At 43.5% G+C, this 27,330-nt stretch overlaps 1 protein-coding gene across 4 annotated transcripts in view; it reads left to right on the top strand.

The window, feature by feature from the left end:
• Positions 1–26,348, top strand: part of hmgxb4a (HMG box domain containing 4a) — a 46,029-nt gene extending 19,681 nt beyond the window's left edge. For 3 of the 4 annotated variants that reach the window (XM_067974690.1, XM_067974689.1, XM_067974691.1), the window contains 7 exons: positions 548–1,506; positions 2,581–2,659; positions 4,759–4,823; positions 8,362–8,473; positions 14,905–15,101; positions 16,576–16,698; positions 20,139–26,348. In XM_067974690.1, the coding sequence (XP_067830791.1) occupies positions 548–1,506; positions 2,581–2,659; positions 4,759–4,823; positions 8,362–8,473; positions 14,905–15,101; positions 16,576–16,698; positions 20,139–20,183 (1,580 nt within the window). In that variant the 3' untranslated portion in view covers positions 20,184–26,348. The remainder of the gene's footprint in view (positions 1–547; positions 1,507–2,580; positions 2,660–4,758; positions 4,824–8,361; positions 8,474–14,904; positions 15,102–16,575; positions 16,699–20,138) is intronic. The other variant, XR_010958755.1, reaches the window with a different exon arrangement.
• The last annotated feature ends 982 nt before the right edge of the window (positions 26,349–27,330 follow it).

Raw genomic sequence — 27,330 nt, 5'->3', positions numbered from 1 at the left:
ATTCTTGGGGACGGGGCAGGGTTGGTGGAGACTGGATAATCGGGTCCGAGAGAAGCAAACAGCTTTTTGAATCCCAAGTGTGCTATAACCTTGAATATACATTAGTGCAAAAATTAAGAGGTGTTATTGAGCAGAGCACCAAATGGTTGTGCTGGCTTTGATTCAAGAGGAGCTGATCTCACTTAGGATGGAAGTAAGGGTGCTAGAATTATCTCAGTGGGTCTGACGGGTAAGAAACAGTCAGGGTTCCACTGTGTCTATTGTACGGACATGGAATGAGGATTGGGCTCTACCAGTGCTTACCATCTAAACTGATTTATGGCCACTTGGATGAGGTACTGATGGGTGGCCAGTGCCAGCGAAACCGGTACCCCATAATATTTTAGTGCTTTCAGAAAAGGGAAATAATGAGGGTGGGGAAGAATTGATAAAAGAGAGAGATTAGATTCTGAAACTTGGATGATGGTGTGAGTGAGATAATTGTACTCATTCCTGTGAACTGACGTTACAAAACAATTCACTGTTTTATTTTACTGTATATATGTAGAACTGTCACCTATGGAACATGTGGAAAAGAAAAAGAAATCTGAGAGTCATCATCCCGACACTGCCATGGGCCTCCTCAAGGCTATAACCTCACCCATATCAACGGTCGCAAAGCCTTCTAAAAAAGTCGAGAAACCATTTTCTGCCTTCAGCTCGCCATCCTATCCTCCTTATTACACTGAGAGCAAGAAGGAGCACAAGAAAAAAGCCAGCAGTGCAGAGTACGAGGAAACCTCTGAAGAAGGTGACTTCCACAAGTTAAAAAAGCTGAAGCCGCTTTTTGTAAATACAGACACCGTGACTGTGCGCGAGGGGGAGGGTTTAAAAATGAAACTCCTCCTCTCGCCCAAAGACAAATCGGGCACGGACGACGAGGCATTCAACTTTGCAGGGACGTCGAGTCTAAAGAAATCATCCAAGAAGTTGAGCAGGGAGGAGCATGGGGCTTTCCTCTCTGGCCTTGATACTCACAGCTTATCAAAGGTGTCGGGTGTTCGTAAAAAGCACAAGTCAGAGTCTCGAGTTAGTGAGAACTATGACTCCGATGCGCATTTCTATACTGAAGTCCATGCCAGCAACCTCTCTGAGTACGAGTTCTCGGGTTTGGAGACGCTAGATACTGCGTCATCCTCCGGCGGTGAGCTTGAGGCGGGAGAGCTGGTTATTGACGATTCTTTCCGTGAGATGAAGAAGAAAAAGAAGAAGGACAAGAAAAGCAAAAAGAAGAAGGACAAAGAAAAACACAAAGAAAAGAAACACTCAAAGTCTAAGAAGATATTGCCTTCAGGGAAGGTCTTATCAGCCACTAAGTGCTGTCATCCACCGCAGCCGACTGTTAGCACACCTTATGCAATAAGTGTGCCCCCACCTTCCATATTCCACATGGAAGGACAGAGTGAGAAAAAGAAGAAAAAGGAAGAGAAAGAAAAAGACAAAGAAAAGGTCGAGAAACCTGAAAAGGTAGGGCTACTCTGAACTTATTTTATTAACCATCAGGAAACTTCACTGAAACACCAAATATCCAATTACTTGTCTGCCAAAAAAATCCCCATTGCCCTCAACTTAGATTAAATGTAATCATATAAGAAGGAAAGATTTGCATTAATATAGTGACTTTCACAACCTCAGGATGTCCCAAAGCACTTTACAGCCACTGAAGTACTTTTTGAAGTGTAGTCACTGTTGTAATATAGGAAATAATAGTTACCTCAGAGTGCGACAAGGACATAATCTAATCAACATATTCAGATGAAACCACAAACCACGAAAAGAAAGCTGGAGAAGGCCATAACTGTAATCTGAACCTAGTGATTAGCTTACAGTCTTCTAATTGTTCGGTGGAGTCTTTTTTTATTTTATTTTGCCTCTGATTGTTCACCTTCTCTAGCTTTCCCAAACTCAGCAAGCCAATTCCAGTCAAGTCCCATAAGGAGCAGTGACCAAACTGGTGCCTGGCTCAAGTGACCAATATGCCACCGCCTTTGTTATCTGTAATGATGTGCCTGCCCAGCAGGATGCAGCATGGGTTCCACCAGGGGGAGCCAAAGGGTGAGCTAATGTACAAACTTTAAGTTGCTTGCTACAGCCAATAAGCCTGATCCACATAAATCCAGCAACACCACAGGAAAAACCATTGCCAGTTGCTTAAAAAAAAACTATTAGCTGCACCTTGCTAACAGATAACTTCTTAAGGCTCCATCTGGGCTTGGAGCTGACTTGCATTGTTGGGTCTGAGTAGAAGGAACTTTGCTCTGCGTCTGACTATGCAATACCTGATCTGGGCGCGCTTGATGCTGTAATGGAATGTCTGAAATAGGAAACCATGCCATCCTTTGGCACAGACATCCTTCAACTCGATCACAAAAGTTCACTCAAAAAAATTAATTAAAAAAAGCAACATAATTTAACATGTCTACACACAGGAATTCATCAAGGAAAAGTTGAACTGTATATGACTTGTTGCTGAATGGAATATCGAAGTGATACGTATCACTTGAGAATTACTTTTGTAATGATATTGTGTGTTGATTACAGAAAAAGAAGAATATGTCAGCTTATCAGCTGTTTTGCAAGGAGTACCGGATTAATATTGTTGCTGAACATCCAGGAATAGGTAAGAGTACTATTCTTTATATATGTCCGCCCATTCCACCAGCCTGTCTATGTCTTCTTGAAGTCTATTACTATCCTCCTCACTGTTTACTACACTTCCAAGTTTTGTGTCATCTGCAAATTTTGAAATTGTGCCATCAACACCCAAGTCCAAGTCATTAATACATGGGAACAACACCACCTGCACGTTCCCCTCCAAGTCACACACCATCCCGACTTGGAAATATATCGCCGTTCCTTCATTGTCGCTGGGTCAAAATCCTGGAACTCCCTTCCTAACAGCACTGTGGGAGAACCGTCACCACACGGACTGCAGCGGTTCAAGAAGGTGGCTCACCACCACCTTCTCGAGGGCAATTAGGGATGGGCAATAAATGCTGGCCTCGCCAGCGACGCCCACATCCCGTGAACGAATAAAAAAAAAAGCAGTGGTCCTAATACCAACCCCTGGGAATACCACTGCATACCTTCCTCCAGTCTGAAAAACAACCGTTCACCAATATTCTCTGTTTCCTGTCTCTTAGCCAATTGCGTATCCCTGCTGCCACTGCCCATTTTATTCCATAGGCTTCAATTTTGCTGACAAGCGTATTATGTGGCACTTTATCAAAAGCCTTTTGAAAGTCCATATATACAACATCAACCGCATTGTCCTCATCAAACCCCTCTGTTCCCTCATCAAAAAACTCAATCAAGTTAGTTAAACACGATTTGCCTTTAAAAAATCCATGCTGGCTTTCCTTTATTAATCCACACTTGTCCAAGTGACTAATATTTTTGTTCCAGATTATCGTTTCTAAAAGCTTCCCCACCACCGAGGTTAAACTGAATGGCCTCTGTTTGAGGCATCCCTGCTGATATCAGCATTTGATCTCTCAATTATTGCAGCTTTCAGAACCTTATCAATGGGAATTCCTGCTGTGCGAGGAGAAGCAAAGTAAAATACACAATGCTGGTGTCTCAGAGTGCAAATGCGATGATGGATGTACACAAACTTCTTCACTGATGGGACATGGTTCTTATCTTTCCCCCGACTCCCCCCACAGTGCAGAGTTCCTGATCTTGTCTGCACTGCTGCAAGGTGTCGTCGAACAGGGGCCACCCTCCTTCCACCTGGCGACAGTGTTTGTTGTGAATGAAGTTTTTTTTTGGAGGAGCATGAAACGTCTTTTCTCTCCATTCCCTCCGGTCTCCCCAGCCCACAAACTTGAGCCAGTGGTTCAGTTAACCCACTATGAGCCCTCCACAAATGCTGCTCGGTACCAGGTGGAAGGAGGGTGGCCCCTGCTTGGGGAGATCAGGATATTTTTGTTTTATCCAGAGAGTTGTGAGGACATGAAGCAGTGATGGAAACAGAATCCACAAAGCTTCTAAAAGGGAAATGGCTATATACTGAGAAACACTAAACATTTAGAAGGGCAGGGCAATGGGACTAAGTGAGTGTCTCTTTCAGAAAGCCAGTACAAGCATGATAGGCTGAATGTCCTTCTGTGCTGTAAAATTTTATGATTGTATGAACAGCCATTTTGTGCTTTAAGCTATCTTAAAAGTAGAACATGTTAGCATGCAGAGGGTATTAAATTCTGAGTACTGGAGGTTAACCTGCTCCTGTTGATGTAGAAAGATAGTTTGTGAAAAGCCAGACTGGAGAAATTATAAAACATGATTATGCACTGATGAAGCCACATAAAAAAAACTTAGTGTAACCAACAACATGTTCATGCTTAGTATTCATGAATACAATAGCCTGCTCAGTGGTGCACTATATTCCAAATCTGTTGAATCATTTAAAAGGGAATTAGATGGATTACTGATCCAGCAAATATGAGTGTGGGTTTGGGGAATAAAATTACCATTTAAAAAAAAAAGTAGCTGAGCTCATGAAAGAAGACTCTGGTGACAGAGAGTTTATTGTCACTTCATTTTTATGTTCTATGTGTGGAGGTATCCCGAGTTGAGGATCAATGTGCTGATAAGCTTGATCATCAGTCCCATCCTTCAATAACTTGACAAGACAGTGTCTGCTCAGTCACATCATTGTGGTTAAATGTAACTTGGAATTCAGCTTCTTGCTGATGGCTGTACTTATCTTTGCCACAGATTTCGGTGAGCTCAGCAAGAAGCTGGCTGAGGTATGGAAACAGCTTCCCGACAAGGAAAAGCAGGTAAGCACAGCCTGCTCCTGCATCGTTTGCAGACCAGCTTTTAGAAACGGCCCTGTTACACATTTACTTGGGGACCAGTTTGGTAATGTTCACACGGAGATTGAAGCAAACCAGAATGAGTTGTTTGGTACTGGCTTTGTTCCAAAGTAGATGCTCTCATGGATTTGCTTGAAGCTAAAAGGAGTTTATTTTTTGTAGTTACATTATTAGAAAGAAAAAACTTGCATTTATACAATGCCTTTCACATCCTCAGGATGTCCCAAGCATTTCGCAGCCAGTCATTTACTTTTGAAATGTATTCAGTTATTTTATAATCAAAATGTGGCAGCCAGTTTGAGCACAGCAAGATCCAATGGACTGCAAATCAGATAAATGACAGTCAGATATGTACAAAATGTACATCTTGAAACATGCTTTTCTTGTGTTGAATAGTCAAAATGAACTGATGCTATGACCCAGCTATTTAAGACATGTATATGTTAAACACAGTTGGTTTGAAGCCAGAAGCTGGCCTATAGTCAAACAGGGATCTTGTCTCATCAGTACTTTTGTATTGAGGGAGGGGGGGAATGTTACATTCGAAGAACTCTCTGCTTTTCTTCGAATAATGTCATTTGATCTTGTGCATCTCATCGATGGTGACACCATGACAATGCAGCACTCAGTCATTACTGCCCTGGATGTGGGCTTAGATTTATGTGCTCAAATCCTGGATTGTAGCTTGAACCCACGACTGCTGACATAGAATGTATCTAGCATTGTCACCTCTATCTGTTGTACCTCCATGTGTGGTGCAAGTGTAAGAACGTGTAGATTTCCCCCTCCTTTTTTTTTCCCCCCTCTCCCGGTCGAGGGAGCATCTAGCCTGAAACCACAGATGACATTGGTAACTTACTTTCTGAGCAATTGCACGCCTATACCTGCATCCAGTCACTCCATCTATTGTGCAGTCCTCCAGCCATTACTTTAAAGGTCCAATACAGAATTACATGGAATTTACAGCACAGATACAGGACATTCAACTGAACAGGTCTACACCGGTGTTTGTGCTCCACATGAGCCTCTTCCCACTCTACTTCATCTCACCCTGTCAGCATAACCTTCTATTCCATTCTCCCTCATGACTTATCTAGCTTCCCCTTAAATGCATCTGTGCTATTCGCCTAAACCACTCCGTGTGATAGCGAGTTCCACATTCTAACCACTCTCTGGGTAAAGAAGTTTCTCCTGAATTCCCCATTGGATTTATTAGTGACTATCTTATATTTGTGTCCTCTAGTTTTGGACTCTCCCACAAGTGGAAACATCTTCCCTATGTCTACCCTATCGAACACCGTTATATATTTTAAAGACCTCTATAGGTCATCCCTCAGTCGTCTCCTTTCTAGAGAAAGTCAGTCAGATTTTTTTCTAGAGTAAATGAGCCTAAATCATTATCATTGTAAGGTTGTGTATTCGTCTGCATGTCACAGCTACTCTAGACCGGTGTTTTGTTTCTTAACTTGTCCCACAATTTTGGTCTCCTTACCTAAGAAAGGATATACTTGCCATAGAGGGAGTGCAACAAAGGTTCACCAGATTGATTCCTGGGATAGCGGGATTGTCGTATGAGGAGAGATTGAGTAGACTAGGCCTGTATTCTCTCGAGTTTAGAAGAATGAGAGGTGACCTCATTGAAACATACAAAATTCTTACAAGGCTCGACAAAGTAGACACAAGGGGGATGTTTCCCCTGGCGGGGAGTCTAGAACCAGGGATCACAGTCTCCGAATAAGGAGCAGGCCATTTAGGACTGAGATGAGGAGAAGTTTCTTCACTCAGAGGGTGGTGAACCTTTGGAATTCTCTACCCCAGAGGGCTGTGGAGGCTCAGTCATTGAGTACATTCAAAACAGAGATCCATAGATTTCTAGTTATTAAAGGCATCAAGGGATATGGGGATGATGCAGGAAAATAGCGTTGAGGTAGATCATCAGCCATGATCTTGTTGAATGGCGGAGCAGGCTCGAGGGGCCAGATGGCCTACTCCTGCTCCTATTTCTTATGTTCGTATTACCACCTTCCTTGCCTTGCACCATCATCCCTTTTGTCATTTAATCACTCTTGCCCTCTATGGGCCTTCCCTTTTGTTCTTCCCTCCCCTCCCCTCCCTCCCTCCCCTTTCCCTGGCTCTGTACTTGCTTAAAAACTTTAACTCTTTAACATCTTACAGTTCTGGTGAAAGGTCTTCGACCTGAAATGTTAACTCTGTTTCTTTCTCCACAGATGCTGCCTGACTCACTGAGCTTCTCCAGCATTTTCTGTTTTTATTTCAGATTTCCAGCATCTGCGGTATTTTGCTTTTGATCTTGTGTATCCATCTACTTTTTTTTTCCAAGGCTACAGCTTCAGTGTAAAAATTGGCGAGTATCAGAGACCAGATCTGGGACGTTTTAGTTACAGTCCAGCTAGTGTTATCCCTAGGATTTTAGTGACATGCAGTGTGTGAAATTTTCAATCCAAAAATTGAAGTTAAAAAGACCTATGAGATATTAAATAATGCAGCTTGGCAAAAAAACCCCACCAATTAGCATTGAGCAAAGCTATGTCACCTAAGCAACCACTTAGTTCCAAGCAAAATCAGCACAAGGTACCTGGTGCTGGTTTGCTTTAGTCTCTGTGTGAACATTACTAAACTGGCCCCGGACATGTGGGTTCTGCAAACTCTGCCCAGTTGAGCTGTTCAGCGCAATTAGCTGTTTAGTCAAATTTGCATTACCTGGAGAGAGGATGTTATGCTATAAAACATAGGCGGGATACTGATGGTTACAGGTCTGCCATTGATACTGGCAGTGATGAGAGCAACTTAAAATGATGAATTTGGATTTTCACTTGAGAAGCATTCTGGTTCAATATTAAAGCGTTATTTACATGCTAATGTGTTGTGATATAATTACTGTGCTGCTGCGGTGGGAGCTGGACCAGTTCTTGACTGGGGCAGAGATCACATCATATAGAACGTAAGTGTCTTTATAGTTAACACTTGGTCCGTGTGATCTCCTGGACTGGTTTCAATCAGTCAAATCAGTCAGAGAGGAATTTCCCAGGGTATTTTTTTCTCTTATTGGCCCTGAGATTTTTCTCTTTTTTGCCTTTCCCAGGAGATTACATTGTGGGGTGGGGGGGCGGTGGAACGGCAGGCGCGGGGACGGGGGTGGGGGGACAGTGGTGGTAAGGGGGAATAGAAGAAGTGTTTAGTTGTGATGCTCCGGCCATCATGGTGTGGGGCAGGCTTGATGGACCAGCTGGTCTTTTCCAGCCCATCAATTTTGTATGTTCGTAGTCTTGTTACTTGAGCACTGGCTTTTCTGATAACATGGTCAGTATGTGGTGGGGCAGAGTTTGTGCAAGGATGTCAAGTTCAGCACTGCGCTGATAATGAGCTGTGCAAGGGCTCATTTAAAACTGTCTCTGTGCACAGGATTTATTCTTGAATTAGACGCACTGCAGGGTTGAGCTTTTTTTTTTGGAAAGTGAGACGATTTTCTTTTCAATTGTAGATCTGGAAACAGAAGTGCCAATACTTGCAGCACAAGCAGAACAAAGCTGAGGCCATGACTGTAAAGCGGAAACTGACTGATCCATCGGAAGAGACAACTGCTAAACAGAAAGGTATTCCTCAGCAATGCACACGGTTACATAAGAACATTGACGGACAGGAACAGACCCACCGGTCCATCCAGTCTGTCCCAGGCAACTGCAATGCCTTGTGCACTCCCACCCCTAGGGTTGGCAACCCTCCAGGATTGACCTGGAGTCTCTAGGAATTGAAGATTAATCTCAAGGACTGCTAACAGCAAACCCGGGAGAGAAATTATAAGGGATTTAAATAAAATTGAGGTATTTTTTCATTTTCTTTGAAGACTTCTGTTTATTAGTTATTGGAGATGGGAAAAAAAGCTGTTTGACTGACAGTTAAGAATCATCCAATCGAAGAGTCTATTCACTTTCCAATTGGTGGGGGAAGGCGGGGGGCGCCAAGAGGATGGACATGTTGGGCAACCAATCGGCAGGAGTGTGGGGGCGGGGCAGCTGGTGGCAGGTCATGTGATGAAACCGCCAGGAATACGTCCAACCAGAGTTGGTGACCCGACCCACCCCTCCTGGGAGAGGCAAAAACCAGATAAAACCCAGGCCAATTAGGGGGAAAAATCTGAAAAATTCCCCTGAAACCATTAGACGATCAAAACTAGTCCCAGAGATCACTCCGCCCCGATTAATGTCATGCCGGACCTACCTTTTTATATTCGGTAATCTCTGCCCCAGTCAGAAACAGGTCCAGCTCTCACTTGAAGAAATTCAGCAAATCGGCGTCCACCGCACGAGCTGGCAGCCTGTTCCACAAGTCCATTATTCTCTGGGAAAAGAACCATCTCCTGACATCTGACCTAGTTCTGGCCTTACATAACGAGATTGTGACCCCTGGTCCTCCCTAAACTATTTATTTGAAATAAATTCTTACACAAACACAATCTATTCCCTTCATCATCTGATAAACCTCGCTAAGGTCTCCCCAGTCTGTACTTCTCTAAAGTGTAGAGTCTTAGCTCTTTTAGTCTATCTTAGTAACTGAGATGCTTTAAACAGGGCATTAACCTTGTGGCCCTCCTCTGCACCCTATTGAAAGCCTCAATATTACCCAACATGTGAGGAGACCAAATCTGGGCACGGTATTCCAACGGAGTCCTAACCAAGGTCTTGTACAAGGACAAAATAGCTTTGTCTTGTAGTCAATTGTCCTATAAATGCACCCCAACACCCTATTCGCTCTAGCTACTGCTTCACTGCATTTCTCATGAACCTTTAGAGAACTGTGCACTAGAACGCCCAGATCTCTTTCTCTCACAGGTTTTAGTACTTTTCCCTGAAGAGTGTATGTATGTTCAGCATTCACCCTGCTCACATGCATAACACTGCACTTTTCTAAGTTAAACTGCATTTGCCAGTCACGAGCCCCATTCCCCAGCACATATAGAGTTGCCTGTAGTAGTCGAGCATCATCTACTGTCCTGACTCTCATACCGTGGTGTCATCTGCAAACTTGCAGATTGTTCTCCCAACATAATAAACAGCAACAGCCCTAACACCGATCCCTGCGGGACGCCATTGGTGACAGGTCTCCAAGCAAATCCAGGTCCATCTGCAACCACTTTCTGCCTGCCGCCTTCTAGCCAGTTCTCAATCCAGCACAGTAGATTGCTATTAAGGCTTCGATCTTCTACAGAAGCCTCTTATGCGGTATCTTAAAAGCTTTTTGGTAGTCTACGTAGACAACGTTCATCCATTATCTTTGTATTTTTTGAAGAAGTCACCATCAAGTTAGTAAGACAGGACCTCCTTTTTAAGGAGCCATGTTGGGTGTCCCTGACGTGTCCTTCTCTGCCTAAGTGGTCAAATATTGCATTGCTAATGATTCCCTCGAGCATCTTCCCTATTACTGAGGTTAAACTAATGGGCTTATAGGTACCTGCATTTGTCTTATCTCCTTTTTTAAAGATCAGAATTACATTAGCCTCCTCCCAGTCTAAGGGAACAGTTCCAGACTCCAGTGAGCTATTAAAGATATGGGTAAGGACCTCACACAGGTTCCTGTCCTATGTCCCTGAGGACACTCGGTTCCCAATAATTTCACTTGTATGCCATTCAGTGTTCCACAGAAATTATTTTAAAAAATTTCTGAGGACATTTGCCCTCCTGGACATGGACCTTTCTTATTTTTTTGCCCTTGCAGGTGCTTGTGAGGCTCGCATCCCCTGTAGATGAGAAGGCCAGGCAGGCTGCTAGCTGCAGAGGGCCAGGAGATATGCAACAGTTGGAGATGCCATATCCAAATTTTTTTTCCCTGTGTGTTTCGACCCTCCCCTTGCAAGGACACTCCTGGCCTTTGCTGGTTGTCTCCCAGCACTTTGTATCTGAGATTGGAAGCTCAGCAAGATAGCGGCAATCCAACCTCCGTCCCACCATTCGCTAATGAATCAACGAGTAGAGCCTCCTCCACCCCCCCCCCCCCCCCCCCCAATAATTATCTTATAGGAGGTACTTTAAAGATCGTTAATTGTTAGAAACAAAATTACAGGCTGTATGGTGCTGGATCCAGGAGCGCATACTTCACTAATAAAAAATAAAATTGCATTTTAAATATATTAGGCGTCAGCTGTGGCTCAGCAGTAGCACTCTCTTCTCTGAGTCGGCAGGTTGTGGGTTCAAGCCCCACTCCAGAGACCTGTACACATAATCTAGGCTGACACTCCAGTGCAGTACTGAGGGAGTGCTGCACTGTCGGAGGTGCCGTCTTTCGGATGAGACGTTAAACTGAGACCCCGTCTGCCTTTTCAGGTGGATGTAAAAGATCCTATGGCAATATTCCGAAGAAGAGCAGGGGAGTTCTCCCCGGTATCCTGGCCAATATTTATCCCTCAACCAACATCACTAAAAAAATAACAGATTATCTAGTCATTATCACATTGCTGTTTGTGGGATCTTGCTGTGTGCAAATTGGCTGCCATGTTTCCTACATTACAACAGTGACTGCACTTCAAGAGTACTCCTTTGGCTGTAAAGTGCTTTGGGACGTCCTGATGATATGAAATGTGCCATATAAATGCAAATTCTTTCTTTTTATATGTTGTGGATTGAACTTCATTTATTTTCAAATTCTTCCTGTTCTTGTTTCATGTTTTCCAGTATGACACATTGTGTAAGAAAGCAACCTAATCTCATATCAGCTTTTGACCATATATATTAATTACTTGGATGAAGAAATAGAGAGTTGTATATCCAAGTTTGCAGATGACACTAAATTAGGAGGCACAGTACGTTGTTTGGATAGGAGGGGGAAATTACAAAGGGACATTGACAAGCAAAGCTATGGCAAATGGAGTTCAATGTGGGGAAGTGTGAGGTCATCCACTTTGGATCTGAGAAAGACAAATTGGAATATTTCCTTAATGGTGAGAGACTAGGAGCTGTGGAGGAGCAAAGGGATTTAGCTGTCCATGTACACAAAGCTAGTGCACAAGTACAAAAAGTAATCAGAAAGGCTAATAGAATGTTGGCCTTTATCTCAAGGGGGCTGGAATTCAAAAGTGAGAAAGTTATGCTTCATTTGTACAGGGCCTGAGTCAGACCCCATCAGGAATACTGCATTCAGTTTTGGGCGCCGAACCTCAGGGAAGATATATTTGTCTTGGAAGGGGTACAGCTCAGATTCACCAGCATGATACCAGGACTTAAAGGGTTAAATTATGAGGACAGGTTACATAAATTTGGCTTGTAATCCCTTGAGTTTAAAAGGTTGAGGGGTGATCTAATCGGAGTGTTCAAAATGATAAGAGGATTTGAAAGGGAACATAAGAAATAGGAGCAGGAGTAGGCCATACGGCCCCTCGAGCCTGCTCCGCCATTCAATCAGATCATGGCTGATCTACCTCAACTCCACTTTCCTGCCCTATCCCCAGAACCCTTGATTCCCTTAGAATCCAAAAATCTATTGATCTCAGTCTTGAATATGCTCAATGACTCAGCATCCACAGCTCCCTGGGATGGAGAATTTCAAAGATTCACAACCCTCTGAGTGAAGAAATTTTTCCTCATCTTGGTCGTAAATGGCCAACCCCTTACCTTGAGATTAAGACCCCTGGTTCTCGAGTAGCTACAGAGAAACTATTTCCCCCTGGTGGAGGAATCCAGAACAAGATGATATAATCTTAAAATTAGAGCTAACCTGTTCAGGGGTGAAATTAGGAAGCACTTCTTCACACAAGGGGTGGTGTAAATCCGTTAACTCGCTCTCCCGAAAGGCTATAGATGCTCCGGGTTAGTTGAAAATTTCAAGACTGAGATTGATAGATTTTTGTTGGGTAAATGGAGTTAAGATACAGATCAGCCATGATCTAACTGAATGATGGAACAGGTTCGAGGGGGGCTGAATTGCCTACTCCCGTTCCTATGTTGCTACGTCTGGCAGTGCCATTCAGTACCTGGTTGGGAGTGTGTGAGAGGAGCCCGGCATGATTCGCAGTCCACTGTCGTCAAACACCCAGATATCCATTTAGTGCTCCCTGTAGTGGCAGAACCAGGTTCAGCAACAATACCCTGTGGGGAATTCTAACTGCCACCTGGTGTTCTACCACTCCATTGTGCTCTGCTTTCCTATTGTGTGTTGTGGTTTTAAAAAAAAATTATTGTTGAGTTGTCCAAATAATTACATGCTTTCTTTGGTTGTGGTAGAATAGAGGATGACAGGAGTATGGACTGTGTTGTAGGTCACCCTGTACTTGCAAATACATAGATTGAGAGTCCTGATCAGTTCTTGGGTAGTTTATTTATTGTCTTCCAGGGTACTTTATTTATTGTCGAGGACTCTCATTGGCACTGGATTGGGATGACACCCTAAAGAGTGACTCTTAACATGAATATCTGAAGTTGATGTTGCTAACAGAACTGTAGTTTTACACTACAGAAAGCGAAACCGACTCCAGACGTGGAGTTCTTCTTCCTAAGTCAATGTAAACAACCTGACACTAAGAACTGAAAAATGTGGGCTGAAAATCTGCCCATCTGAACTTTGGGTCTCCGTATTGCACAGCAGAGCCTGCAGTACTTGCCAAGGCTGCTTTGACAGCACCTCCTAAACCTGCAACCTCTACCACCTAGGAGGACAAAGGCAGCAAGCACATGGGAACACCACCAACTGCACGTTCCCTTCTGAGTCACACATCGTCCCAACTAGGAAATATATTGCCGTTCCTTCGTCGTCGCTGGATCAAAATTCTGGAACTCCCTTCCTAACAGCACTGTGGGATGCAGCGGTTCCATAAGGGGGCTCATCACCACTGTCTCCAGGGCAATTAGGGATGGGCAGTACATGCTGGCCTCGCCAGCAACGCCCAGATCCCATGAATGAATAAAAACAAAAAGTTCACCAACAGAGACCAGTTCCTGATGCGAGTACAAAAAGGAGAAAGCAGCTCATGGAGGTTGCGTTCCTAAATCGGAAACCAGAAGCGCAGTAAATATGAACGCACTGTACGATTCCCTTCCTTGTCTCTCCATCCCCCAAATTCCCAGGCCTGACACCAGTGCCACCCTGAATTGTCAGTCGATAGAGTTGGGCAGGGAAAGTCTGGGGATGACTCTCTGTCTTCTCCCACTCACCCTGGGGAATTATCTATAAACCCCACAGCTGATAATGGGAGCTCAGTATCATGATGGATTCTGGCCGCACACCCACTCTTTCACACGGAGGTACTACAAATTGATGCTCGCGTAACTTCAGCGTTGTTTCGAGGCATTGAGAAAATAATGATGTGCACCATAAATTCAGTAGTTATTAGTTATGCCTAGATGAGAGCTGATCAAGGAAAAGATAGTGTTCATATTTTGAAGGCTAACTGCTCAGGAACACAAGCTCTACTTCTCAATTCACTGTCTTGTCGGAGTGCCTGATGTAGTTAGACTTTCTGACTATCAGCCCATAAATAAACATTATTCTTTTTTACTTTAAGTCTTACTTGTGAGCTAAAAGTTATTTTTTAAAAATTGCAAACTTATTTTTTTAAATCTATATTATCTGTAATAAATTAAAAGTCTTGCATATGGAGCGGCATTTCTGTAAGTGCTGTCACACTTTGTCGAGACCCCTATTGTTGTAGAACCGGGTATGTGCTGTGGCTCACCATGAGCAATGCCACTGGAGAGTCTGTAAAATGTAACAATTGTAGATTCATACAACTTCTAAGAATGCATGGCTGGGAAAAGGATGGAAAAAGTGTCCTATGTCGGGGGGTGGCTGGAGAGGAATTTCCCAGATTTTTTTCCCCCCAAATTGGCCCGGGTTATTAATCTGGTTTTTCACCTCTCCCAGGAGATCGAGTGGTTTTGGGTGGGCTGGAAAATGTATTTTTACAAAAGGTATCACAATTGTGAGGGACAGGCTGGATGGACCAGAGGGTCTTTTCCTGTCTGTCATTGTTCGTATGAACCAAGCCTGTGAGTCCCCAGTTCATCAATTTCCTAATCTTTTCATTCTCTCCATGTTTCAGGCAGGCAAAACTCTTCCTCTCTGTCTGGTATGGCAACACCTCACAAGAAATCATCTCATTCGATGGGATTAGGGGCAAGCAGTCACTCCTCCTCCCCAATTAAGATGCCAGAAGCTGATCCAATTGATGTCGCAGCACACCTGCAGCTTCTGGGCGAATCGTTGAGTCTCATCGGTCACCGGTTACAAGAAACAGAGGTGAGATGTGCTGGGAAGGAGGCGAGAAGGAGAACAAATCTAATACAGAGCCGTCCTGTGAAATCTTAATTAACATGGGAAAATGATGAACCGGAGAATAAATCTGACTTTTCTTCACTATGATAAAGGGATTTCCACACTATAGACCTGCAATTTCCCGAGCATTTGTGTAAAAAAAAAATACACTCCCTGTACCAAATGTTAGAGAGAGATTTTAATATTGTTGTGCAATAGTTAACTTCCTGTTAGAGCAACTATATTTACAGCTGTTTTAAAACTAAAATTCAGCCTCAGTCCCACTCCCCCTTAGCTAAAATGCAGTGATGTGAATTCCTTCATTCTCTCCAGCAGAGAAAAGAATGTAACTCCATATCTTCCTCAGTCTTCCCTTCCTCCTTGATGCATTTAAGGGGAAGCTATTTAAACACATGAGGGAGAAAGGAATAGGTGGTTATGCTGATAGGGCTATTTGAAGTAGGTTGGGAGAAGGCTTGTAAGGAGCATAAACGCCGGCATGGACTAGTTCGGCCGAATGGCCTGTTTCTGCTGTACGTTCTATGTAATCTGCATGCTTTTAAAGGCTAAGTTTGGTGTCACCTAACATCTGCCTCATGATTTGCCTAATCGTCTCACCTGATGGTGCCCTGCATTATGGGCTTTGGCCCTTCACCGAGGTTATCCAATTAAAAAAAATGATCAGCTAGAGAATTGGGTGTTGCAGTGTGTTCGACACTGGCCTTTCATCTTTGGGACATGGGTTCAAATGCAGCCCAGATCGATGGAATGAAAGGCTCTTCTGTCTGCTGGCTGTAAGAATCCCAGTGGGCAAGACCTAATGCACAAAACTGTCCCTAATTCAGAGAAGACACGTGGGAATGGAAGAAATGTCACACTGGTGCAGTCGGGGTGCTTCTCTGAGGTTGGAGCAAAGTAGAAGGAGCTTCCCTCTGTTTCTGGCTATGCTTTACCGATGTTTAAAAAGTAAACTTTTTTTTAAAAAAAGAAGCTCATAACTTAAAAACATCGTTATAGTTGTCGTCCTCACTGTATTGCTCGTTATCTGTGAGCTTTGGTGGCGGGCTGTTTGTCTAGGGCATCAGAGTCAAATCTGGTCCTGTCCTCACTCAAAGTCCATACACACTTTCCAGCACAGGTCACTGGTTAGCAATCGGGAGCTGGCGCCTTGACTTTTTTTTTCTCCCTTTTCCTAGTTCAAGGATTCTGAGGCCAGTTGTAGCTTCGGTCAGCACCGTCCCCAGTGTGATCGTCCAGCTACAGCATGGAGTGGAGTTTGAACCCGGGACCCTCCTGGTCCCATTGGTTCAGCTGCTCAGTGGCTAAACTTGCTGAGCCATCAGGGACGAAGTGTTTTGTTTTTAAAGTTAAGGCTGGAACAATATCTAACACTGTGCAGCGTACTTTTGTTTTGAATTCATAAAATGGATAGTTGGAAACATTCTTTCTTTCTTTCTAGGGTATGGTAGCAGTGTCTGGGAGTCTCTCTGTCCTACTGGACTCCATAATCTGTGCACTGGGTCCTTTAACCTGCCTCACTGCACAGGTTGATCGTCTCAATGGCTGTCCGAAAGAAGTTTTGGTAAGTTTTTCTCTTCTGCATTGTTTGCCATCATAACTGAAAAGCACCTCCCTCCCAGTGTGCAAATAGTAATCTGAGGCCGCTGCCTCTCCATGCTCAGATAAGCCTGCTGCCAGTAGCGAGGTAGGAGGCTGCCTGGTCCAGTAACGTCTAGCATAGGATTAATATACTGGATTGTCCCAAGTTCAAACTTTTAAAGCAGAGGAGATTTACAAGAATGGTACCAGGGATGAAGGATTTCAATTACATGGTAAGAGTAGAGAAACTGGGATTGTTCTCCTTAGAGCAGAGAAGGTTAAAGGGAGATTTAATAGAGGTGTTCAAAATCATGAAGAGTTTTGATAGAGTAAATAAGAAGAAACTTTCCACTGACAGGAGGGTCGGTAACCAGAGGACACAGATTTAAAGTAATTGTCACAAGGGCCAGGAGATTTTTTTTTTACGCAGCTGAGTTATGATTTGGAATGCGCTGCCTGAAAGGGCGGTGGAAGCAGATTCAATATTAACTTTCAAAAGGGAATTGAATGAATACTTGAAGGGAAAAAATTTACAGGACTATAGGGAATGAGCAGGGGAATGGCCGAATGACGACGACCTCCTGTGCTGTACCTGCTATGATACTATGTGTAAGCATGAATTTCCCTTTCCTGTTACAGTTACTTGATTTAGAGCCCCCTCATTGGTCTAGCGTATAAAGGTAGCACCAATCCACACACAACAGACACCATTGCATCTTTTAAGGGCATTTAAGGGGAAGCTAGATAAATACATGAGGGAGAAAGGAATAGAAGGGTATATTGATCGTGTGAGATGAAGAGGCGTGGGAGGAGGCTTGTGTGGAACATAAACATGGAACAGTTGGGCTGAATGGCCTGTTTCTGTGCTATAAAATTCTATGCAATTCATGCACACATGGAGCTCTCTCCTGGATAGCAGAATTGTAGTTTCATCCAGGTAGTGTAAACGGGGTATGGTCTGGCTGAGACCTGAACTGCAGATACTGGTCTCAGACTGGTTAGCTGATGTCTAAGAGCTGCTTAAACTATTGATTCATTTTCCTGGGGGGGTGAAGTTGCAGCTTTTAGTAGAAATGTTCCAGTCACCTGGGAGAATCTCAAATTATCCACATTGGCCCCAAGCCCAACAAACTTCCCCCTGCCTCCTCCTCAATCCACAGCTTCACATACCCTAACAGCAATGGAGCAGTGCGGTTATAGAATCTACAGCACAGAAAGAGGCCATTCGGCCCATCGTGTCTGCTGGCTCTTTGAAAGTGCTATCCGATTAGTCCCAAACCCCTGCTCGTTCTCCGTAGCCCTGCAATTTTCGCCCCTTCAAGTATTTATCCAATTCCCTTTTGAAAGTTATTATTGAATCTGCTTTCACCGCCCTTTCAGGCAGAGCATTCCAGATCATAACAACTCGCTGCACAATTAAAAAAAAACTCATGTCACCTCTGGATTTTTTGCCAATTACCTTAAATCTGTGTCCTCTGGTTACCGACCCTCCTGCCAGTGGGAACAGTTTCTCCTTATTTACTCTATCATGATTTTGAACATCTCAATTAAATCTCCCCTTAACCTTCTCTGCTCTGAGGAGAACAATCCCAGCTTCTCCAGGCTGTCCACACAACTGAAGTCCCTCATCAGTTTGAGGCCTTCCTGTGAAATCAGAGGCAGAATTGGGGTAGGAACCTTCCTGGATAGATTGGGAGATTTCTGAGATATAGTATTGCTGTTGCTGTTATTTGGGGGGGGTGCACACTGGATGTGACATTTCTTTTTTGTGTGCTTTTTCTGTTACTTTCTTTTGTTGTTTTATTTCAGCTGATGGTGAAACTGTCTCTTTTAAGAAATTTAGATTTTTCTGCTCCGCCCCACCATCAACTCCATGGGTCTCCATCCTCCCCATCCCAGGACTGTTGCCGTGCCTCTTTTTAACTGCAAAAGCAACTCTGGGATCTTCTCCTTCTCTCGCTCTCGTTCTTCACTTGACACTCCCCAAACTCATTCTGAAGGACCGTGGGTGTCAGCCCATATCCCACCACTTTGTAACTCAGCCCTTATGCTAGTCACTCACTCAGTTTTCCATTTTTTTTCCCTTTCATTTTTCTTGTATTTTTTCCCTCAGTACAGTTGCAAAGTAATATAACTATCTCAAAAGACTGAACAGGCTGGGGCTCTTTACTCTAGAAAAGAGGAGGCTGAATGGGGGTGACCTCATGGAGGTCTTTAAAATTACGAAAGGGTTTGATAGGATAGACGTAGAGAAGATGTTTCCACTTATGGGGGAGTCCAAAACTAGGGGCCATAAATATAAGATAGTCACCAGTAAATCCAATAGAGAATTCCGGAGAAACTTCTTTACCCAGAGTGTGGTGAGAATGTGGAACTTTCTACCACACGGAGTACCTGAGGCGAATAGCATAGATGCATTTAAGGGGAAGCTAGATAAACACATGAGGGAGAAAGGAATAGAAGGTTGTGCTGATAGGGTTAGATGAAGAAGGTTGGGAGGAGGCTCGTGCAGCATAAACACCGGCATAGACCAGTTGGGCTGAATGGCGTGTTTTTTGTGCTGTAAATTCTAAGTAATTAACTAGGAACGTGTTGTTTATTAGCCCCTGGTATCGTTGAGACAGGGTATTGTAAAGAGACTAGAAGGCAAATGTGTGAACCTTGAGTGAACCAATGCCACTTCAGTAATGGAAATATTTGCATTGATTTAATGAGGTGCATTGATCAGTGGGATAATAAATCTGCCTTCTGCATATTCAGGACTATCCACCGGTGCTTTCCAGGTCTGAAGTGAGATCAAGTGTTCCTGGAAATAAATATAAAACAGTTCCTGTTCAGGTTTTCATTCTTGTAAATAAGTTGCTTCTCCCCCCCATCTCCTTCATTTTAAATACTGGTGGGTGTCTTAAGCGTATCAGAGCGGGTCTTTTTATTCTGGCGGTGAGAGCACATCAGCAGTAGCGATAGTGGGTAACTACTCAATTACTAACACGTTTTACATATTCCCAGTTCTAGTCTGTTCTCTCTACTGAAGTAAAAATATCAGCGTGACCCCTGGCCTTTCATTTTGTGTGCTGCAACGGTTCGACCGGCATTATACGCCCTCCAGTACCTTGCCCATTATTCATATGTGAGCCTGGCACTGAGTATTGGCAAGCTGTTTTTGACTGTGGAAGGACATCTCAGCCAAACCTGATCCTGTCCAGATGAGTGCACTTTACAGCAGGGACCACTGGAAAGTAATGAGGAGCAGGAGCCCTGCTTTTCTTCTGTTCCAGTTTGTTTTTTCCTCCATCCATCCCTAGCCCAAGGAGGGCTGAGGAGAACTGGGTCCCTTCCACCACCAATGGGGCTGAGATCAGCTCACCAGCTGTCTTCCATTATAACTACAGCTTTCTAATTGTATTTTCTGCATTCACCCAGGCACACACTCTGGATAACATCGCTTATATCATGCCAGGACTTTGACCTTGAGAGACATATGGTACTGGATCAATGGCAGAAAACTGAATAATATATTGTACAGAAAGACTGTTCACTGCAGAAGAGCACATTTGTCTTGTACCATCTTCCCATAGTATTGTAATTATTGTTGAATGGTGTGAAAAGCCTGGTTTGAAACGGTCGAGACCAGGTAAGCCTGGGACTGGAGACTCGCTGTGAAGAGTGAGGAAATGGGCATTTATTGGAGGGAGTGTGGAGTTGACCTACCAGGGACTACTTTGACACCAAAGCTGAACGCCAGCACTTGACCATCTTGTGCTGGAACCTAATTGTTGTCACGGGGTATGTGGCATTTTGTAAGTTTCTAATATTAAAAAATGTATTTTTTTTTAAAACTGCAAATCTGGAATAAAACAAAATATTGGAAATATGTAGCCGGTCAGTCACCAACTGAAACAAGAAAAATGGAGTGTTCTGATGAAAGACCACACCGAAAATGCCAAACCAGTCTTTCTCTTTCAGATGCTGAGTGACCTATTGTGTATTTGCTGTATTTTGTGTTTTATTACATTATTTTATAGCACTGAGGCGGAGTGAAGATGCAGTTTGTCTGATGTTTCGCAATGGTTCTCATTCAGTCTTCATTTCAACTGGCCTTTAATTTAACTCCAGTAAGCTCTCCCATGGATTATTCCTGTATTCGATACTTAAGAGTATAAAGCATCCCAGCTGTCTGGGCTCCCCCTGGCCTGGCCCCCCGGGCTCGCCCTCCCCCGCTCGGGCTCGCCCTCCCCCTCGCCCGCCCGGCACTGTGACATCTTGCTAAGGATTATAATGTTTTGTAAAATTGCAGAGCCTAACATGACTAATTTTCCTATTTCAAGCTCGACTCTATGTAAAGCCAGCTCTCATAGATTTTTCACCCAGTATGTAGCATCTTTAACAATCTGTTTTGGGCAAGCAAAATCTTGTACGATTGTGTCTTTGTTCCCATTACCCTCCCCTTTCCTGAACACCTTGACTGGTACTTGGCTAATTGTTCTTGGTATGTGAGTCTGGGCAGTGAGTGTTAGCTGGCTATTTTTCATGTGAGTATCACAGTTGAGCCAATTCAATCCTTCCCAATGTCCACAAATGTGCACTTTGCAGCTGGGTCATTGGGTAATGATCAGGAGTGGGAACTCTGGCCTTTTATAGAATCATAGAATGATACGGCACAGAAAGAGGCCATTCATGCCTGTGCCGGCTCTTTGAAAGAGCTATCCAATTAGTCCCACTCCCCTGCTCTTTCCTCATAGCCTTGCAAATTTTTCCCCTTCAAGTATTCAATTCCCTTTTGAAAGTTACTATTGAATCTGCTTCCACCACCCTTTCAGGCAGTGCGTTCCAGATCATAACAACTCGCTGCGTAAAAAAAAGAAAATTCTCCTCATCACCCCCCCGCCCCCGGGCCCTGGTTCTTTTGCCAATTACCTTATATCTGTGTCCTCTGGTTACCGACTCTTCTGCCATTAGAAACAGTTTCTCTTTATTTACTTTTTCAAACCCCTTCATGATTTTGAACACCTCTATTAAATCCCCCCTTAACCTTCTCTGCTCTAAGGAGAACAATCTCAGCTTCTCCAGTCTCTGCACGTAACTGAATTCCCTCATCCCTCGTCCCATTCTAGTAAATCTCCTTTGCACCCTCTCCAAGGCCTTGACATCCTTCATTTTTATTTTTGTTTTTCTCCCAACCCCAACTGGAGCAAACTGAAGCTAATTGTAATAATTCATTACTGCCCTAGTTTCTTAATTTCTGTGTGCGAACATTTTAGTGCATTAACAAAAAGGCATTTTTAACAGCATTTCTAGAAACTGATAGAAATTAACTGCCCAGTTATAACTGACCTGATTCTATAACTGGTTTCATATGCAAGACTGACTGTTTCAGTAGATTAAATGATGGTTACTGCAGATATTGTGCTTAGTGTTTATGATGCTCTCTCTGATCTATAGGAAGGAAATTAATACTGTTTATTCCCTTGTTTCTTTCCGTATTTCTTCATTCTTTACCCAAAGTCTCCTTTGAGTAGGATAGCATGTTTGGGGCCTGTGTGTACCTGCTGTGGCCTGTGAACAGTGATTCAAAAACCAGGTGATGTTGCAGCACCTTTTCTGTTTGAATCAGCACCATTCACCATGGAATGCCCCCACTGTCAAGAAAACCCCACCCATCAAAAGTCTGCTGTGCGTTGAGCCCATGATTCTGTACTTGTAATGATGGATCAAAATGGCAAAAAATATTGTGGACATAAAAAGGAATGGTGTCCAAATGGCTGACAAGTGTTGAACAGGGTTCGAAACATTCAACAACAACTTGCATTTATATAGCGCCTTTAACATAGTGAAATGTCCCAAGACGCTTCACTGGAGGCGTAATCAAACAAAATTTTACACTGAGCCACATAAAGGAGGTAATAGGACGGGTGACCAAAAGCTTGGTCTAAGACGTAGGTTTTAAGGAGCATCTTAAAGGAGGAGAGAGGCGGAGAGGTTTAGGAACGGAATTCCAGAGCTTGGGGCCTAGGCAGCTGAAGGCATGGCCGCCAATGGTGGAGCAGTGGAAATCGGGGATGCGCAAGAGGCCAGAATTGGAGTAGTGTAGAGATCTCGGAGGGTTGTAGGGCTGGAGGAGGTTACTGAGATAGGGAGGGGGTGAGGCCCTGGAGGGATTTGATGAGAATTTCAAAATCGAGGCCAATCAGGAGCCAATGTAGGTCAGCACAGTTATTTTTTTTCCATGGAGCGCAGTGGAATGTTTCAGGTAGATGTTTACTGGCAGTATGAGAAGTGAAGTATTGATAAGAAAAGGCCTTTATGATATTCAGTTGGATTTGATCATCCCCAGTGTTTCTCCACAGCCTTGCCTGCCAGATTGTTCTGAATGTTTAACACTGAGTTTCTCCTGATATCTCTGATAAATTTACCTTTCATTGATTTAAATTCATGTTCTTCTGACCCTACTTTTCTGGTTTATTCTGGGTTTACCAGATCTATATTTCATATCTGCCAATGAGCTCCTGCTTAACAGTCTACTTTCTGGACTGAAGAATTGAGTTTCTGTAATTTTTCTTCTCCTTCACACTTGGGATGAGTCTCGTGTCTCTGCACCCTCTCCAGTGCATGGATATGATTTCTGTGGTGTGGTGAGGTGACCAGAATTGAACACACTATTCCCAAGTGTGGTCTTACCAAGGCATTCTAAGGCCTTGGTATAAGCTCTGCAGACTTGTGCCCTACGGTGCTAGGTATATACCCCAGCAACCTGTTAGGCTTCCCCTACATTTCAAAATAAAATCTAACATAACAAGCAACCCACAGCTTGCCACTGCTGAGCTGGGAGTGCAACAGGATGGAATGTAGGGAAGATACTCCCATTAGATTAGCAGGTTCAGCATTCATTCAGATTGGCTGCAAACTGTGTTGTCATCCATGGTCAGCAGACTGCTTGGCTCAGCCTCAGTCTCTAGTTTGTGGTTTTGTTTGTCAGTAGAGTGCATCAAAAATAAAATGAATACTACAAACACCACGTCACCGCACAAAGTCAGTGCCTAACGCAATAATCTGAAAGTTGTGCCTTTATTTAGATTTTATCACATTAAGGTCCATCTTAACATCTTACCCCCAATTGGCTTTTAATTGCAAAAAAAAATCATGCTTATCAGGTGTCAGCCGTGGCTCAGTGGCAGCACTCTCACCTCTGAGTTAGAAGATCATGGGCTCAAGTCCCACTCCAGAGACTTGAACACGTAATCCAGGCTGATACTCCAGTGCAGTACTGAGGGAGTGCTGCCCTCTCAGGTGGACGTAAAAGATCCCACGGCACGATTCGAAGAAGAGCAGGGGAGTTCTCCCCGGTGTCCTGGCCAATATTCATCCCTCAACCAACATCACTTTAAAAAAAACAGATGATCTGGCCATTATCACATTGTTGTTTGTGGGATCTTGCTGTGTGCAAATTGGTTGCTGCACTTCCTACATTACAACAGTGACTACACTTCAAAAAGTACTTCATTGACTGTAAAGTGCTTTGGGACGTCCTAAGGTCATGAAAGGCGCTAAATAAATGCAAGTATTGTGATTGATCCATACTTGTTTGAAATAACTGATCTTACTGAGAGTTCCATTGTATACATCAGCCTGACTGGAACTACTTGACAGTGCTTTGGTATTTTTTAATTTGTTTACAGGCAAAAAAGTAGTCAGGGTGTAGAGTTGTATTATAATTTGCTCAGTAGTTCTGCAATTGTATCACATAATTTATTTTGTTCCTCACAGCAGACAGCTGTAAATATACAAGAAAAAATCAGTTGTACAGACAGCTATCTACAGCCAAATTCAAATGTTAACTAGAATATTGTTGACTCAATCACACCATTCTCGCTGTATTGCACCGTATCCTCAGGTAACCCATATTTATTTCAATGAGTGATTTTTACAATATTCTTTCTTGTAAACCATACCTCTGTCCTTCACTTCCTCAGTCGCTGAAGAGATGGAGAATACATGGGGCTCCATGAAGGAGCTTTGTAAATGGAAATATTTGTGATACGAATTGTTTGGAACTAAAAAAAAAAGGCAAAGTTGCCTTCCTGGAACATATTTTAGGAGGTTAAATACCATTCAAAGTACATTTGAAGTACTTTGGTATTTGTGTGTATATTCATGTGTTCAACAAGTTTAGTTCTGGGGGTGAGTGTGCCTGCTTCTGACCTGAGCCTGTGTGCAGTATGCCACTTGGGTCATCAATGTCCAGCTGAACGTTTAGATGCTTGAAATCTGAATAGGGCCGGTGTCAATCATGTGGGTGTTTAGATGGAAGAGTAAACTTGTCCAGTTTTTAGATGAAGGGACATACTTCCATGGGTGGAGATTGCAAACCCCTTTATACTCATCCATACTGATTGCAGTAACTTGTTTTGGTTTGGATTTTGCATTACAACAAGTCTCTCTGAAACAACTTGGCTGGCCTCCTTATAGGTACTCATGCTACATTTTATTGGCATACGTTCAGTTTGGATGCAACTTTGACCATGCCTTGCTTAGCTTTGGGTTATCATTCGCTGAACAAAGGATGGATTATTTTGGTCAGTCGGTGTGAAGGAACATAGGAACAGGAGGAGGCCATTCAGCCCCTCGAGCCTGTTCTGCCGTTGTTAGATCGAGGCTGATCTGTATATTAACTCCATCTACCCGCCTCGGTTCTGTAACCCTTAATACCCATACCTAACAAAAATCTTTCAATCTCAGTTTTGACATTTTTAATTGACCCTCAGTCTCAACAGCTTTTTGGGGGAGAGAGTTCCAGATTTCCACTACCCTTTGTGTGAAGAAATGCTTCCTGACATCACCCCTGAATGGCCTAGCTCTAATTTTGTTATGCCCCCTTGTTCTGGATTCTCCCACCAGAAGAAATAGTTTCTCCCTCTATCCTATTAAACCCTTCAAAATTCATAAAGTACGGCGTGTCCTCAAGAAGTTCCTGTACACAAGGTGGCAGTACAGGTGACCTTTCATGTTGACTGTAATGGAGCAGCTCTTTCAATCTCAGAAATTTACCCGGCAGAGTGCCCCCGCATGCCATTATTTTGAATTGAGTTTTTAACTTAGTGTTTCAGCTGAGTAGCGAGAGCTTTACTCTCTGCTGCACCTAAGCTAGGAATATATGCTGACACTGGGTGCCAGAAATGCACTAGCATCCCACACCTGATGAGCTCATGAACTGCTTGAATAGGCCTGGTACCTTTCCTTTTACAGTACACGTTGAGCCCACCTTCCCCCCCCCCCCCCCCCGAGGTAGGAAACCACATTATAACCATGGGTCAGTGAGGGTTTTGGAACTGATTTTATTTTTTTTAACCTGCACAACGGCTGTAGTATTGAGATGTTTAATGGGTCACTTTGGTTTTCTTTTTATCAGCCTCATGGTGCCACAGAGGTGATTCTCAAATACTGGCCTCCCACATACAGGTTCAGTGTTGCCCTTTTTAAAGATTTATAAATGTTTGTGTATTGTACCTTTTTTAAAAAGAAAATATGTAAAGATTTAGAATATTTGCTGTACTTTGAGCTTTTAATCGAGTTGCACACTGTAAACTGTAGCTGTACTGTATGTACTATGACATAAAAGAGAGTTTTTGTACTCGAGTCAGTCTGATTATTTCATTAAATTGTGTGCATTATTGCTGTTAACAGCAACGGCAGTGTGGAGAATAACAGTTGGGTGTTCAGTGTGTTAGCACTGAATAATGGAAAGTCCTTCAATGCACAGAGAATTACAGATTACACCGAGCATAATGGACATCAGGCAGTGATTACACAGAGAATAATGGACATCAGGCAGTGATTACACAGAGAGGTGGGCTAATCTAACACGGAAGAGTTGCACAACCAAGCCTGATTCTGCCCTCACCTGATAATACGTGTGCAGGCGTATTCAGATCACGTTCAGGATTGGGAAACTTGTCAAACCCACCAGTGCTGAGACCAGTTCTGGTAACCTCTGCTGCTGCTGCTCTGGTTGGATTAAGCTAACTCCTCACCGAATGTTGATCGATCTTTCTTGGATAACTTGCTTAGCCATCAGGGTTTTTTTTTTAAACTGAAATATATTTGTTGATAGCATTGTCCTGTGGTCGCACCGACGAGGGTGAATGCAGCTTTGAATTCTGTTCCTCTTGTTTTATGAACCGAAGCACAGCACAGACAAAGGCAAAAAGAGAAAACTAATGCTTCATAGCGGGGAGAAATGGATGAGAGAGTCACGTCTTGGCCCTCATAGAAGCTGGCTACTATGCAGCATGAAATGGCATATCTGGCGAAGGCTGCGGCCTGAAACTTGGCTCCGTCGCCTTGCAGATATTCAGCGATGCTGATCTATGGAGTGGCTCAGAGGACGGCTGTGCTGGCAAGCATCATCCAGGGAGTTGGATGCTGCGCTTCTCGTCACTTGCTTGTAAACTGCGTCTTGGGTTTCCTTTCCTTTAACTTCTGCTGCCTTCTGGGCGCTGGGTTTAAATGCCTTTTCATGGCTAGCAGTCTTTCAGAATGTTTCTTCAATTTTAAAGGGGGTGCAGGAACAGAGACCTGGGGGTTTACGCACACAAATCTTTGAAGGTGGCAGGACAAG

This window comes from Heptranchias perlo, chromosome 40, assembly GCF_035084215.1.
Source record: "Heptranchias perlo isolate sHepPer1 chromosome 40, sHepPer1.hap1, whole genome shotgun sequence".
In the NCBI taxonomy this organism is placed as follows: Eukaryota; Metazoa; Chordata; class Chondrichthyes; order Hexanchiformes; family Hexanchidae; genus Heptranchias; species Heptranchias perlo.
Note: the sequence above shows the minus strand (reverse complement) of the source record. Positions and strands in the feature narration are given on the sequence as shown.